General features: G+C 40.4%; 1 protein-coding gene across 2 annotated transcripts in view; it reads right to left on the bottom strand.

Moving 5' to 3' along the window:
* The window catches only part of u2surp (U2 snRNP-associated SURP domain containing), an 88,428-nt gene that overhangs the window by 11,245 nt on the left and 63,415 nt on the right, over positions 1-13,768 (bottom strand). For both annotated transcript variants that reach the window (XM_069897380.1, XM_069897381.1), the window contains 5 exons: positions 13,309-13,388; positions 8,256-8,343; positions 7,094-7,228; positions 6,854-6,910; positions 205-364 (listed from right to left, as the gene is read on the bottom strand). In XM_069897380.1, coding sequence (XP_069753481.1) covers positions 205-364; positions 6,854-6,910; positions 7,094-7,228; positions 8,256-8,343; positions 13,309-13,388 — 520 coding nt within the window. The remainder of the gene's footprint in view (positions 1-204; positions 365-6,853; positions 6,911-7,093; positions 7,229-8,255; positions 8,344-13,308; positions 13,389-13,768) is intronic.

The raw sequence follows: 13,768 nt of genomic DNA, 5'->3' as shown, positions 1-13,768 counted from the left end.
AAAAAAACACGAATTGGCTGGCACAGGCTGTGGGTTAAATGCTGGAAGATTGGATTCAACAGATGGATGTAGTGGGCAAAATGATCCATTTTCATTTTGTATGACAAGGATAATTTCAAAGTTACTGAACTCTCTTCTCTCAAGCTTACTGCACACTGAGCACTAAAGGTAATTAAATAAAAACATGAAAAATTAAAAACTTACTGGGAACCCCATCAAGGTCATCATCTATAACCTTCATAGGGACACCATCTAGGTCATCTATTCCAGTGTTCAAATCAATTGGAACTCCATCTACATCCTCCAATGGGGCACCATCAATTTCGTCTTCCACTGGTGCTCCATCAATATCTTCAGGGATTGGCTACCAAACACAAGTAGAGTACCATAACTATCTTGATGTTTACACATCATAAATGTGCATTATACAATATAGATATTATTTTTCTCCTTGCTTTATAATTGTGCAGTGACTCATCTTTCAGAGCCAAAATTATTCTCTGGAACTGTAAAGCAGCAATCTAAAGATATGTACAGACATTTAGAAAGGGAGCAAAATGCAGTTTTTCACCTGTTTACTTTCTTATTACTTCTTTGAGCTATCATCAAACATCTCAACTAGCAAACTTTCGTTTTGGAAGTGATATCGCTAATATTAAATTCTCAATACCAATAGAAAATGAATTTTCAGATATATACATGTTATGTCTTGATAATAGATTACAGAGACTACTCAAACAATACTAGGGAGCTAGTGGTTTGAAATACTGCAAGATGTTACAAGTTTTAACTTCCGGATTCCTCATTACTGATATGTTAAAGTTGTATTTTTTAAGAAGAATTCAAAGGATTTAAAAAAGATTTTTTTTTTATTTCAAAGATTGAAGATCACATACAAACAACATAGGATGCAGTATTTCTTTCATCGAATCCATTCCTGCTCCCACAAGAGCAACTTACAAGTCCTATTTCCCCATGCTTTATGTTCCTGTGGCACTATTCTCTTCCTCTTGCTCATCAACTCTTGATTCTAAAATTATACTCAGGTCAATTAATAGTAGGAAAAAAAACAACTTTCAGTGGATATGGGTGGAATTTGGAGCCCAGAAGAAACCAATGCAGAATGTGGAAAGTCTGCTCCAACAGCACCTAAGGCAGGAGCGAAGGGAGGTCCTTGAAACAGAAGCAGCAATGCTAAATGCTGTGCAGACATTTAGAAAGGGAGCAAAATGCAGTTGTTCATCTGTAGGGACCGTTTACATTTATCTAACTTTCTTATTACTTCTTTGAGCTATCATCAAACATCTCAACTAGCAAACTTTCGTTTTGGAAGTGGTATCGCTAATATTAAATTCTCAAGATGTGGTCACGGAATATCACAATCTTGAGAAATCCAGATTTTAAAAAAATTGTAACTGATTTTAATAATTGGGTGAAACTCTCCTTTTAAAATATGGTGTTCTTTAAAATGGTTCCACAAATATATATGGGTATTTAAAGAAAAACACTGCAAATACTGTAAGAACTTTAAAAGATAAAATTACATTGTTCAAAAATCAATGTTGGCGAGCAATTACTGTAGTTTCATGCTAATATTGGACGTCTTTTGATTTTTTATAACTGTATCCAACATTTATTGAGAACCAACAAGTGGTATTTCTGCCTGGCCTGCAGGAAAAAGAATCTCAGGGTTGTATGTGATGTCATACACGTACCCTGACAATAAATCTAAATCAAACATAGAACAGTACAACCCACGAAAAGACCCTCTGGTCTCAGTGCCTGAGCTGAACACTAAATTTTGAGATGAGCTCATTTTTAAAAGTAAGCTTTAAAAACAAAACATGTTCGATTTAGTCCAAAGCTTGTTTGTTTAGTGAAACACAAAATATTCTTTCAGGGTTTGGTAAGATAGATGCTGTGATAACATTTATCTGGTTTGAGCTTTTCCAAAACATGGGGTCACCGTCTTGAATAACCAACATGGGAAGAAGCGTTTTCACCCAACGCATAGAGAAGCTCAAGATTTCTCAGCCAAGTGGGCTGTGGAGGTTTAATCATTAAGTATATTCAAAACAGCAAATGATACATTTTTGAATATTAGGGAAACCAAGGTTGAGGATGTTAGTAAAACAAAGCAGAAATGAAATAAAAGATCAGCTATGATCTTCCTGGATGTCAGAGCAGACAAGAAGGGCCAGATATGGAAGCCATTTAGATCGCAACTTATTTTAAACAGGCCTCAATAATACCTTGCAAAAAATTTACCCAAGCAACTTGAGATAGGCTTGTCGACTAAAATAAGACAAATATTCTTATATTATACCGCAAAAGCATTAAAAGTGATATAGAGAGCAAAGAAATAATATAGAACGATTTTAAGAAAGAAAACAGAATTGAACAAGAGCCATTTTAACTAGGTTGCTTGTACATAAATTGTTTGTTTATTTGCCTTCAATCCTAGATACAAAATCCACACACTAAAAATGGCCATGACACAGTATCAAATTGTTCTATATCTTCTGCCAAAATTCCATTACATTAACCCTTTCGGATATAAAGTATCAGTAGTTGCACTGCAACTACATTCCAAACCAAAGTTAACACCTTAGTAAATTCTTCAGAAATTAGTATCAGCTCAAATGCAAGTTTTAACCTGGATCATTTTCAATGCATATTTTACTCCAATATAAGTTACACAAAATGCATGCTCACTTTACAAGTCATGCAGGCAGAAAAAAAACAATAAAGCTCTGAGGTTCTGGGGAAGAGTTTTGGTTCCTGTTTAAGAATCTGGAGAAGCTAAATAATACCAGAAGTGGAAGTTCAGTATCAATAAATGGGAGCTCAATTTCCTGGAAGAGATATCCATGGAAAACATTCTGATGAAAGATTGTTGATCCAAAAATGTTAATGGCTTCTCTCCATGGATGTGCCTGACATGCTAATTTTTTTCCCTCTCTTGTTTCAACTAACATTTTAGTATTTCACTTTTGGAAGACCAGTGACCCTCAAGATACCGTAATCACAGTTATGAAAGAGTTTGAGTGCACTGACTGGATCCTGTTCAAGGAAGCAGCAATCGGTGGTGACTGCATCAATCTGGAGGAGTATATGGCATCAGTAACCAGCTTCACCAGTAAGTATTTGGACGATGTCAATGTGCCCAAGACCATCATGACTCACTTCAGTCAGAAGCCATGGATGATAGTGGAGCTGCATGTTCTGCTCAGGAACCAAGACACGGCTTTCGGAGCGGACGACAAGGTAGGCCTAGCTGTTGCAAGAGCCAAGCTGTCCAAGGCCATCAGGGAAGCAAAGCGTGTGCATGCCCAGCACATTCACTTCTTGGAGAGCAAGGACAAGTGATCCATGTGGAAGGGCATCCAAGACATCACGAACCACAAGACTACACCTGTGCTAGTGATGCCTCCCTCCAGACGCATTGAACAACTTCTATGTGCACTTTAAGGAAAAAAAAATGTTGCAGCGAAGACCACCTCTCTTCCAAACGACCAGGTGCTGTATCTTGCAGTGGCCAATGTGAAGTGAGAGCTAAGCAATGTCAACTTGCGGAAAGCTGCTGGACCAGATAAAGTTCCTATCAGAGTGCCCAGGGGATGTTTAGCTCAGCTAGCAGATGTTCTCACCAACATTCTTAACATCTCCCTGTGAAGCGCCACGGTCCCAACGTGCTTCAAAGCCGCCACCATTATCCCCGTGCCGAAGAAGTCGTCTGTGTCCTGCCTCAATGACTACCGCCCTGTCGCACTCACGTCCAACGTCATGAAGTGCTTCGAGAGGCTTGTCATGGGACATGTCAAGCTCCTGTTGCCCCCATCACTAGACCCCCCCCCTGCAGTTTGCATACAGACCCAACCTCTCTATGGACGGTGCCATCATCACTGCTCTCCATCGAGCCCTCACCCACCTGGAAAACAAAGACTCGTATGTTCGAAATCTGTTTATTGGCTTCAGCTCAGCATTCAACACAATCGTACCACAGTACCTGATAAGGCGGTTGAGCCTGCTGGGTCTAAACACCCTTCTCTGTAATTGGATTCTTGACTTCCTGTTGAGGAGACCTCAGGCAGTCCAGATCGGTAACAGCATCTCCATGACCATCACACTGAGCATGGGGGTGGGGGACATAGCTATGTGCTGAGTCCACTGCTGTTCACTCTGCCGCCTGTGCAGCTAAACACAGCTCAAACCACATCAAGTTCACTGATGACACAACCGTGGTGGGCCTTATCAGTAAGTATGATGAAACAGTGTACAGAGCCAACAACCTGCATCTGAACATTAAAAGAAACAAAAGAGATGGTTCTCGACCAAGAGGGTCCAGGGGGACCATGCTCCACTGACCATTGACGGCTCAACTGTTGAGGTTGTTAAGAGTATTAAGTATCTTGGAGTGCACTTGGTGGATAACTTCACATGGTCCTCCACAGCCAAGAAAGTACAGCAGCACCTCTACTTCCTGCAAAGGCTAAGGAAAATTAATCTCCCACCCTCCATCCTCACGACATTCTATAGAGGATGTATCAAGAGCATCCTGTGCAACTGCATCATCTCCTGGTTCGGATGCTATAACCTCCTCGGACCACGTGACCCTACAGAGGATAGTGAAATCAGCGGAAAAGATCCTGTTTGGGGGGGGGGGGGGGGAGGAGGGGGTGAAGGCTTTCTTGCTACCAGGAAGGACATTTACAACACTCGATGCAGTTGAAAGGCAATAAACATTGTGAAGGACTCCACACACCCCTCAAATAAACAGTTCTCCCTTCTGCCATCTGGTAGGAGGTACTGCAGCACCCAGGCAGTTTTTTTCTCCAAACCCATCAGACTCCTGAACTCCCAGAACATTTGGGGATAGGATACCATAGACTGTCACTGCAGAAGTCTTTATATTTTAATGTGTTTAACTTCTACTCTAACTTGTATTTATGTAAATATGCTCCATGGTCCTGGAGAAATTAATCTTGACTTTACTGTGCAAGCATGGCATGAAAGATAAATAAAGGTGACATGACTGTCTTTAAGGAGTTTGTACATGGCGTGAAGCAAGGCTGTGTTCTCGCACCAACCCTCTTTTCAATCTTCTTCAGCATGATGCTGAACCAAGCCATGAAAGACCCCAACAATGAAGACGCTGTTTACATCCGGTACCGCACGGATGGCAGTCTCTTCAATCTGAGGCGCCTGCAAGCTCACACCAAGACACAAGAGAAACTTGTCCGTGAACTACTCTTTGCAGATGATGCCGCTTTAGTTGCCCATTCAGAGCCAGCTCTTCAGCGCTTGACGTCCTGCTTTGCGGAAACTGCCAAAATGTTTGGCCTGGAAGTCAGCCTGAAGAAAACTGAGGTCCTCCATCAGCCAGCTCCCCACCATGACTACCAGCCCCCCCACATCTCCATCGGGCACACAAAACTCAAAACGGTCAACCAGTTTACCTATCTCGGCTGCACCATTTCATCAGATGCAAGGATCGACAATGAGATAGACAACAGACTCGCCAAGGCAAATAGCGCCTTTGGAAGACTACACAAAAGAGTCTGGAAAAACAACCAACTGAAAAACCTCACAAAGATAAGCGTATACAGAGCCGTTGTCATACCCACACTCCTGTTCGGCTCCGAATCATGGGTCCTCTACCGGCACCACCTACGGCTCCTAGAACGCTTCCACCAGCGTTGTCTCCGCTCCATCCTCAACATCCATTGGAGCGCTCACACCCCTAACGTCGAGGTACTCGAGATGGCAGAGGTCGACAGCATCGAGTCCACGCTGCTGAAGATCCAGCTGCGCTGGATGGGTCACGTCTCCAGAATGGAGGACCATCGCCTTCCCAAGATCGTATTATATGGCGAGCTCTCCACTGGCCACCGTGACAGAGGTGCACCAAAGAAAAGGTACAAGGACTGCCTAAAGAAATCTCTTGGTGCCTGCCAAATTGACCACCGCCAGTGGGCTGATAACGCCTCAAACCGTGCATCTTGGCGCCTCACAGTTTGGCGGGCAGCAGCCTCCTTTGAAGAAGACCGCAGAGCCCACCTCACTGACAAAAGGCAAAGGAGGAAAAACCCAACACCCAACCCCAACCAACCAATTTTCCCTTGCAACCGCTGCAATCGTGTCTGCCTGTCCCGCATCGGACTGGTCAGCCACAAACGAGCCTGCAGCTGACGTGGACTTTTTACCCCCTCCATAAATCTTCGTCCGCGAAGCCAAGCCAAAGAAAGACATTTTCCCCACATCTATGTGGGTTTCCTACTGGTATTCCGGTGACCTTCCATATTTCAAAGACCTACGGGGTTACTACATTAATTGGTCACATGGGTGTATTTGGGCTGTACAGGCTCGTAGGCTGGAAGAGCCTGTTATCCATGCTGTATCTCTAAATTAATTTTTAAAAATGAAATTAAACAGTAGTTGCCATTTGAGGGCCACACTAAATCTAGTGATTTGTATCCGAACAGCGTAATATTAAAAAGACTACAAAATCAAAAGAGGGTGGCACAGGTTGCACCACACTGTCAAACTGGGCTTTGATTCCACGCTGTCTATAAGGAGTTTGGACACTCTCCCCGTGTCTGCGTGGGTTTTCCCTGTTTCCTCCCACCGTTCAAAAACTGTACTGGGGTTGTAGGTCAATTGGTGTAACTGGGAAGCATGGGCTCGTGGGCCGAAAGGGCCTGAGACTGTAGGTCTAAATTTAAATTTTAGATAAGGAAAATTAATTGAACTTTGGCGAAGTACCAAAACATTGTGGAATACAACAATCAACAAACAACACCTCATTTCAGAAATACAAGTAAAATACATGGATTATCACATATATAGCTACCTGTCGTTTAGAAACTTCTTTAATTTCTTCAACATCCACAAGTTCAAGGTAGATATTCTAGAGATTAATGAGGAATGGTGTCAACAGAAATGAAAAGTGAACTCAAGAACATTTACATTTTTTCATGTGCCCTGCTCACTACAAAACAAGCCGCGTTACAGAAGTAATTTTCTCTTTTAAAAAATCTGTGAATTGCTATATTTAAGAAAGAAGAAAAGATCACACACTATTCATAAATACCTGATGTTTGCAGAGTTCTTTACTTTCTTCCTCGAGATCTACAAGTCCAAGAAAGATATTTTGTAGTTTAATGAGGAATGGGTCAGGATAAACTGTCCAATCTTCCCACGCTCTAAAGCAGCCCATTACTCTTTGCTGAAAACAAATTAGAAAATTTCAACAAATTATTAACTCAGATTACAAAAACAGATGACAGTTGTAAGAGATATTTAAAATATGAAAATTTAAAATTTAAATGGCTGCTCTGTTGCAGGAACAGGTGCCTTGTTTTCCCTTCGCTGTATCAACTGCATTTCTCGATCACTTTTTAAATTTAAATGCTCTCAATACTTCCAACTGAAATATTTCTTTTAATTTTCTAACAGATAGGATGTTCCCTTCCTCTTACTAGCTGCATCTTTTCATTTTGTTTGTTGACTAATTATCAGCTTCCATCTCTAACTTTCAGTAGTAACCATTTCAGTATTGTGCACAATATCAGCTGTGGCAGATTCATAAATTATTTATGATTTTTTTTCTTAATTACTCCTCATGACCTCTTATTTTACGCAGGCTTAAATCAAGACAAGCATAGTCAGAGACAGGAGCAATACATTATAATTGGGCCACATTTGTTGTACGAGTTGCTGATCAGCTAACATAAGCACGAACCATACCTGATTTCACCCTTGCTAACCCAAGGGTACCAAGGATTAATATAGGGTTCTTAATAGAAAGCTAACTGAGGACACCTAACCTAGCAGAACTTAGGTCTTTTACGGTCTGTGCCACATCTATTCTTTGGATAAACCTGCTCAGAAATCGTACAGATCTTTGGTTTAATTCTTTAAGAAAGCACAAGATTTCTAATATTAACAAGTCTACCTTTCTTTGAAAGTTTAATTCCTTTTGACACATTCTCAAAAGTCAACGAAAATCAGTGTAAATATTAAATGGGATTTAATGAGCAATTTTAATTTACATCAATTTTTAAATACCAAATGGCTTCCATTCTTGAAATTAGATTTAAAATGCAGTAATACTGAGGGTTAAGCGCCAAATTTATTTAAGAAATGAGGTTGTTAAAAACTGTCCTATTTAAGTACATTATATAATTCATTAGTTGTGATATTTCAAAAAGGTTTATGACCAATAAAAGCAAATAGCACATGGTAGCTATTACCTTGAAATTCTCAGACTGTAAGTGACCTTGAATTGACTTGTAAGTTGCATTAAGGTTTGCAAATATCTGGCACAGCTTAGATTCAAAACTGCGAGAGAAGCAAAAAATTTATTTTCTGGAATAAATTAAACTTTGGTAAAATACAAGAAACATATTTATTAATTTTTGCTAGACTTAAACATATAAAACCTTTTACATTGTAATGAAAGGTGAAAAATACCATGAGATTTATTTAAATTAAACAACTTGGATGGAATCCTGACCAAGGATTCAAACCCAACAATAACAAATTTCCATTTTTTTGGCATCAGAAATATGTATTTAGAAGAATGTGTCTCATAATAATGTACAGGTGCCTAACCTTTTATCTGGGATCGTCGGGACCAGACACCTGCTTTTGTTCGGAATCTTCCAGATTTCAGAATTATTTGGATTTTGGTCCTTTTAAGGCCACCTACCCAAGTCGCAATGCTGGCACCACTCCCCAAATCCCCACCCCCAAGTCGCGCTGCCATCTCTACCCTCCCCCCCACCCGCGTCAAGCTGCCATTTCTCTCCCCCCTGGCCGAGTCACTCTGTCGTCTCTCTCCCCTCCCCTCCATCGCACTGCCATCCCTCTCCCCCTCACCCACCCGAGTCATGCTGCCATCTCTCGACACCCCTTGCACGCTTGAGTCAAGCTGCCATCTTTCTACCCTCCCACTCACGGCGCGCTGCTGTCTCTCTACCTGCCCAAGTCATGCTGCCATATCCCTCACCCCCTGCTGTACCAGTGCCAGGGGAATGACCCCCTTCTTGGATCCCCTGAAACAGCGGTTTCAGCTGCCAGGAGGATTATGGGTAGCGGTGACGGACATTGAGCTGCCGCTGGGCTGACTGGAAGCGCCATGACACTTGACGGGCTTCAGTATATGGTGGTTCAAAGGCGCTTATAAAGTAGCGGAATGCGATGGGATACACAGGATTTGAGCGAGGGTTGCATCGGGTCATGTTTGGCACCAAACTCCATCTTTGATGAGCAGATGTCATTTACCGAAAAAAGTGCCGGTGTTTGGAGGTTGCTGGTTTTCGGAATTCCAGATCAAAGGTTAGGCCCCTGAACTGACTTTTGTTGGCTAGTTCTACATTATCCTTGATATTTTCCTTTCCTGTATAAAATAATTTACTTTACAATAGTTCTTTATGAAGAACATTCAGACTTTAGGCAAACTTTTTTTTAAATATAAACTTTAAACCGCTGCCATTATAGCCTTGAAATACGAGATCTGGGAGACACTGGCAGACCCAAAACTTAATGCCCATCACTATTTACCATAGGCAGTGGTAAGTCTCCTAAATCTCCCTGAAGGTGGAGGCAAGTTGCCCTCTTGAACTACTGTGGTCTTTGCTGAATTCCCAGTACTTTTGAGGAGTGAACCCCTGTTAATAATATATTCATTTTTCTTTTCACAGCATTAGTGGCCAAAATAGTTAATGCATATACTGGCAAACATTTACTGGGGTTGATACATGCTTATGTTATTTGACTCAACTTTTTGGAACAATAGAAAAGCTTCATCTTTGCTGTTGATGAAATTGTCCATCATAAACTAGACAACTTCAAAGATTCTTCAGCACTAAAAATGTCAAATATAATGAACCTCATACTGAAGCATTATACAATACTTAAGGCTGTGAAGACCAACTCTCTTTGCACTCGAATATCAGAACATGCTTAACAGTAAAGTTTCTGCCAGATAAAAACAAGGACAATATCCATTCACTGAATGAACCTAACAAAACACTTATAATCATAATATTTACAAAAGTACCAACTGGAAATTAAGACCATTTCTGAAGATGACAAGAGTTCACAAGAAAAACAATGAAAATGAGATTCTGCAGCTGATGTGTAAAAAAAAAACTGCAAATGGAATTCACTCCCTACATCTCTCTACCTGTTAACCCTTCATTTTAAGGGGTCTTCTGAAATTCTCTTATATGTTCAGCATCATTCCAAACAGGTTTCTTAACAGTTTTTCAACTGCTCAATGTCAATTTGTACAAGAAAAATATCCAAGTGTGGACAATGCACAAGGATGACAAATGTAGTTACACTACCTTATACAGGGCATTTTAAACCATGAATAGTAGCAGAAATAGGCTATTCAGCCCATCGAGTCTGTCCCACCATTTAATCATGAGCTGATCCAGACTCACTGCCTGGTCTTCACCCTATAATCTTAAGATGCCCTGGTAAAACAAGAACCTATCAATCTCTGCCTTAATTACACCCATTGACCTGGCCTCCACAATTGCCTGTGGCAATAAATTCCACAGATTTACCACCCTCTGGCTAAAAATTCCTCCACATCTGTTCTCAGCGGATGCCCTTCAATCCCGAAGTTGTGCCCTCTTGTCCAAGACTCTCCCACCACGGGAAACCTTTCTGCATCCACTCAGTCCATACATTTCAATATCTGAATTGATTCCCCCCTCATTCTCCTAAATTCCATCGAGTACAGGCCAAGAGCTGACAAACGCTCCTCACATGATAACTCTTTCATTCCTGAAATCATCCTTGTGAATCTCCTCTGAAACCTCCCCAATGTCAGCACATACTTTCTTAAATGAAAAGCCCAAAACTACTCACAATACTCCAAGTGAGTTCTCACCAATGCCTTATAAACCCTCAACATTACATCCTTGCTTTTGTATTCTATTCTTCTTGAAATGAATGCCAGCATTCACAATACTCCAAGTGAGTCTTCACCAATGCCTTATAAACCCTCAACATTACATCCTTGCTTTTGTATTCTATTCTTCTTGAAATGAATGCCAGCATTCACAATACTCCAAGTGAGTTCTCACCAATGCCTTATAAACCCTCAACATTACATCCCTGCTCTTTTATTCTATTCTTCTTGAAATGAATGCCAGCATTGCATTTGCTTCTTCACCACCAACTCAACTTGCAAGTTTACCTTCAGGCTGTCCTGTGCAAAGACTCCCAGGTCCCTTGCATCTGGGTATTTTCAATTTTCTCCCCATTTAAAAATAGTGTGCCCATTTATTTATTCTTCCAAAGTGCATAACTGTACACTTTCTGACATTGTAGTTCATTTGTAACTTCTCTGCCCATTCTGTCCAAGTCCTCCTACAGCCTCATTGTTTCCTCAACACTGCCTGCCTTTGCAGGCAAACTTGGCCACAAAGCCATTCATTCCAATAATCCAAATCATTAATATACAACATAAAAAATGGCCCCAACACCAACCCCTGTGGAACACCACTAGCAACTGGCAGCCAACCAGAATATGATCCCCGTATTCTAACTCTCTGCTTCCTGCCAATCAGCCAATGCTCTACCCATGCGAGTATGCTTCCTGTTATACCATGGGCTCTTATTTTGTGAAGTAGCTTCATGTCAAAGGCCTTCTGAAAATTCAAATACACAACATCCATTGCATCTTCTTTATCTAGCCTGTTTGTCACTTCTTCAAAAAAAAATTCCAGTAAGTTTATCAAGCAAGATTTTCCTGTAAGGATACCATGCTGGCTTTGGGCTATCTTGTTATGTGCCCCAGGTATTCCACAACATCATCCTTGAAAATCAACTTCAACATTTTCTCAATCACTGATGTCAGGCTATCAGGTTTTTTGAATCTTCAAGGCTTCTGTGTGCTCCTGATGGATGGACTTGAGGTTTGAGGGGAGGCATGGTTAGTGCTACAATATTACAACCTGGGGCATAACCAGGTTCAAAAGTTAGGGGGAGTAAGCACATAAAGGGCAGCTTCTTCCCTGCTGCCATTAGATTCCCAAAGAATCAATGAACCAAAGACACTGTCATACTTTTCGTACACAACTATTGGTATTATTTTTTTATATAGTAATGTTGTAAGATGGTTATTAAAAAAATGTATGTTTGCACTAAGACGCTGCTACAAAACACCAAATTTAATGACTTGTTCATGACAATAAATCCTGATTCTGATTGTATAATTTTCTTTCTGCTGCCTCCCTCCCTTCTTAAATGGTTGAGTAAAATTTTTAATTTTCTAGTCCTCTGGGACCCATCAGGATCTGTTGATTACAGAAAAATCATTACCAATGCCTCCACAAACTCTACCGATACTTCTTTCAAAACCCAAGGGTGAAATCCATCTGATTCGGAGATTTATCCATCCTTAGACCATTCAGCAGTCTGAGCACCTTCTCCCTTGAAATTTTCTGGGAAACACATTTCTCGATTTACTAATTATCTCAGAGAATCAGCTGAATTGTGCTAGCCTATAGCCAAATATTTGAAAGAGAAATGCAAGCAATTAAACAGACACGTCTCAGGAAACCCCAGACTTTCACACTTGCAGCCAAACACAGCAGGCAGATATCCTGAAATCAAATGGTGAAACATGGGCTGCACAGTTACCATAGCTGTTAGCACAATGCGATTACAGTGCCAGTGACCCAGGTTCGAATCTGATGTCTGTAAGAGGTTTGTACATTTTACCAGTGTCTACACGTGTTTCCCTCCGGGTGATCCGGTTTTCTTCCATCTTTCAAAAATGTACGGGGGTTGTAGTTAATTGGAGTATTTGTTCAGCACAGCCTCATGGGCCTGCCATATATCTACATTTAAATAAATCTATACATTTGACTTTAAACTCACCATTGAATCCAACAGAAACCGTGACTCACTGAAGAGGCAAAATGCACTTGGCATTCAGCCCTCAACTTTATGCCATTGTCTGGTGTACAAACCATAATTCTATTCATTTATATAAGACTTTGTTCTGATTAATCCATTTGTGCTTTATTTAAATTTTAATTACTTGGTTACACTTTGTGTTTTTAATTATTTAAGTCACCTGAATAGATCAATCACTCTTACGATAATTAAAAATTATTCATCAGCTCCAAGGAACAACATGTGGTCAACATTTCCACATCTGGGAAAACTTAAGTGCAAATGGAACCCATAAAGAGTAATTCCTGATGATAGCTAGGTCCAGCTGATCCAACTCTATAGATAAAATGGTGAAAATTAAAAGGAGTGAACATGAATACTTACTATTTTCTGTAATACGAGGCATTTGCAACTTTAGCTGATGAATTGTATAATACATCTGACACCAAATAAAGTCTTGCAATCTGGAACAGAAGAAATAAATGTGATTTTTCTTTCAAAATGACCTTTGGTTTTAAATATACAGTTGTGACACATCTAAAGAGCATAATAAAAGTTTTAGCAGGTAATCATAATGCCCTTCAATCTGCAATCTGTTAAAAGCAGCTTTCTGTAGGCATGGACTTCACCTGATCCTTACATTTCTAAAACAAATTAAATCCTAACTAAGCAACACTATTTCATTGCGATCCTTTTGATTCTGCTGCTCCTTTGTTTTGGGTAATGTTAATGATACAGAATTTATCTTGCAACTAAGCAAGGGTCCAATTCACTATTAAAAAGTCAAATCACCCAAAAATGTGATAAGCTAGTCTAGGGATGTTTTCTTTTACCCACCAATCTT

This window comes from Narcine bancroftii, chromosome 9 (genome assembly GCF_036971445.1).
Source record: "Narcine bancroftii isolate sNarBan1 chromosome 9, sNarBan1.hap1, whole genome shotgun sequence".
NCBI lineage: Eukaryota > Metazoa > Chordata > Chondrichthyes > Torpediniformes > Narcinidae > Narcine > Narcine bancroftii.
This window is presented reverse-complemented; position numbering and strand designations above follow the sequence as displayed.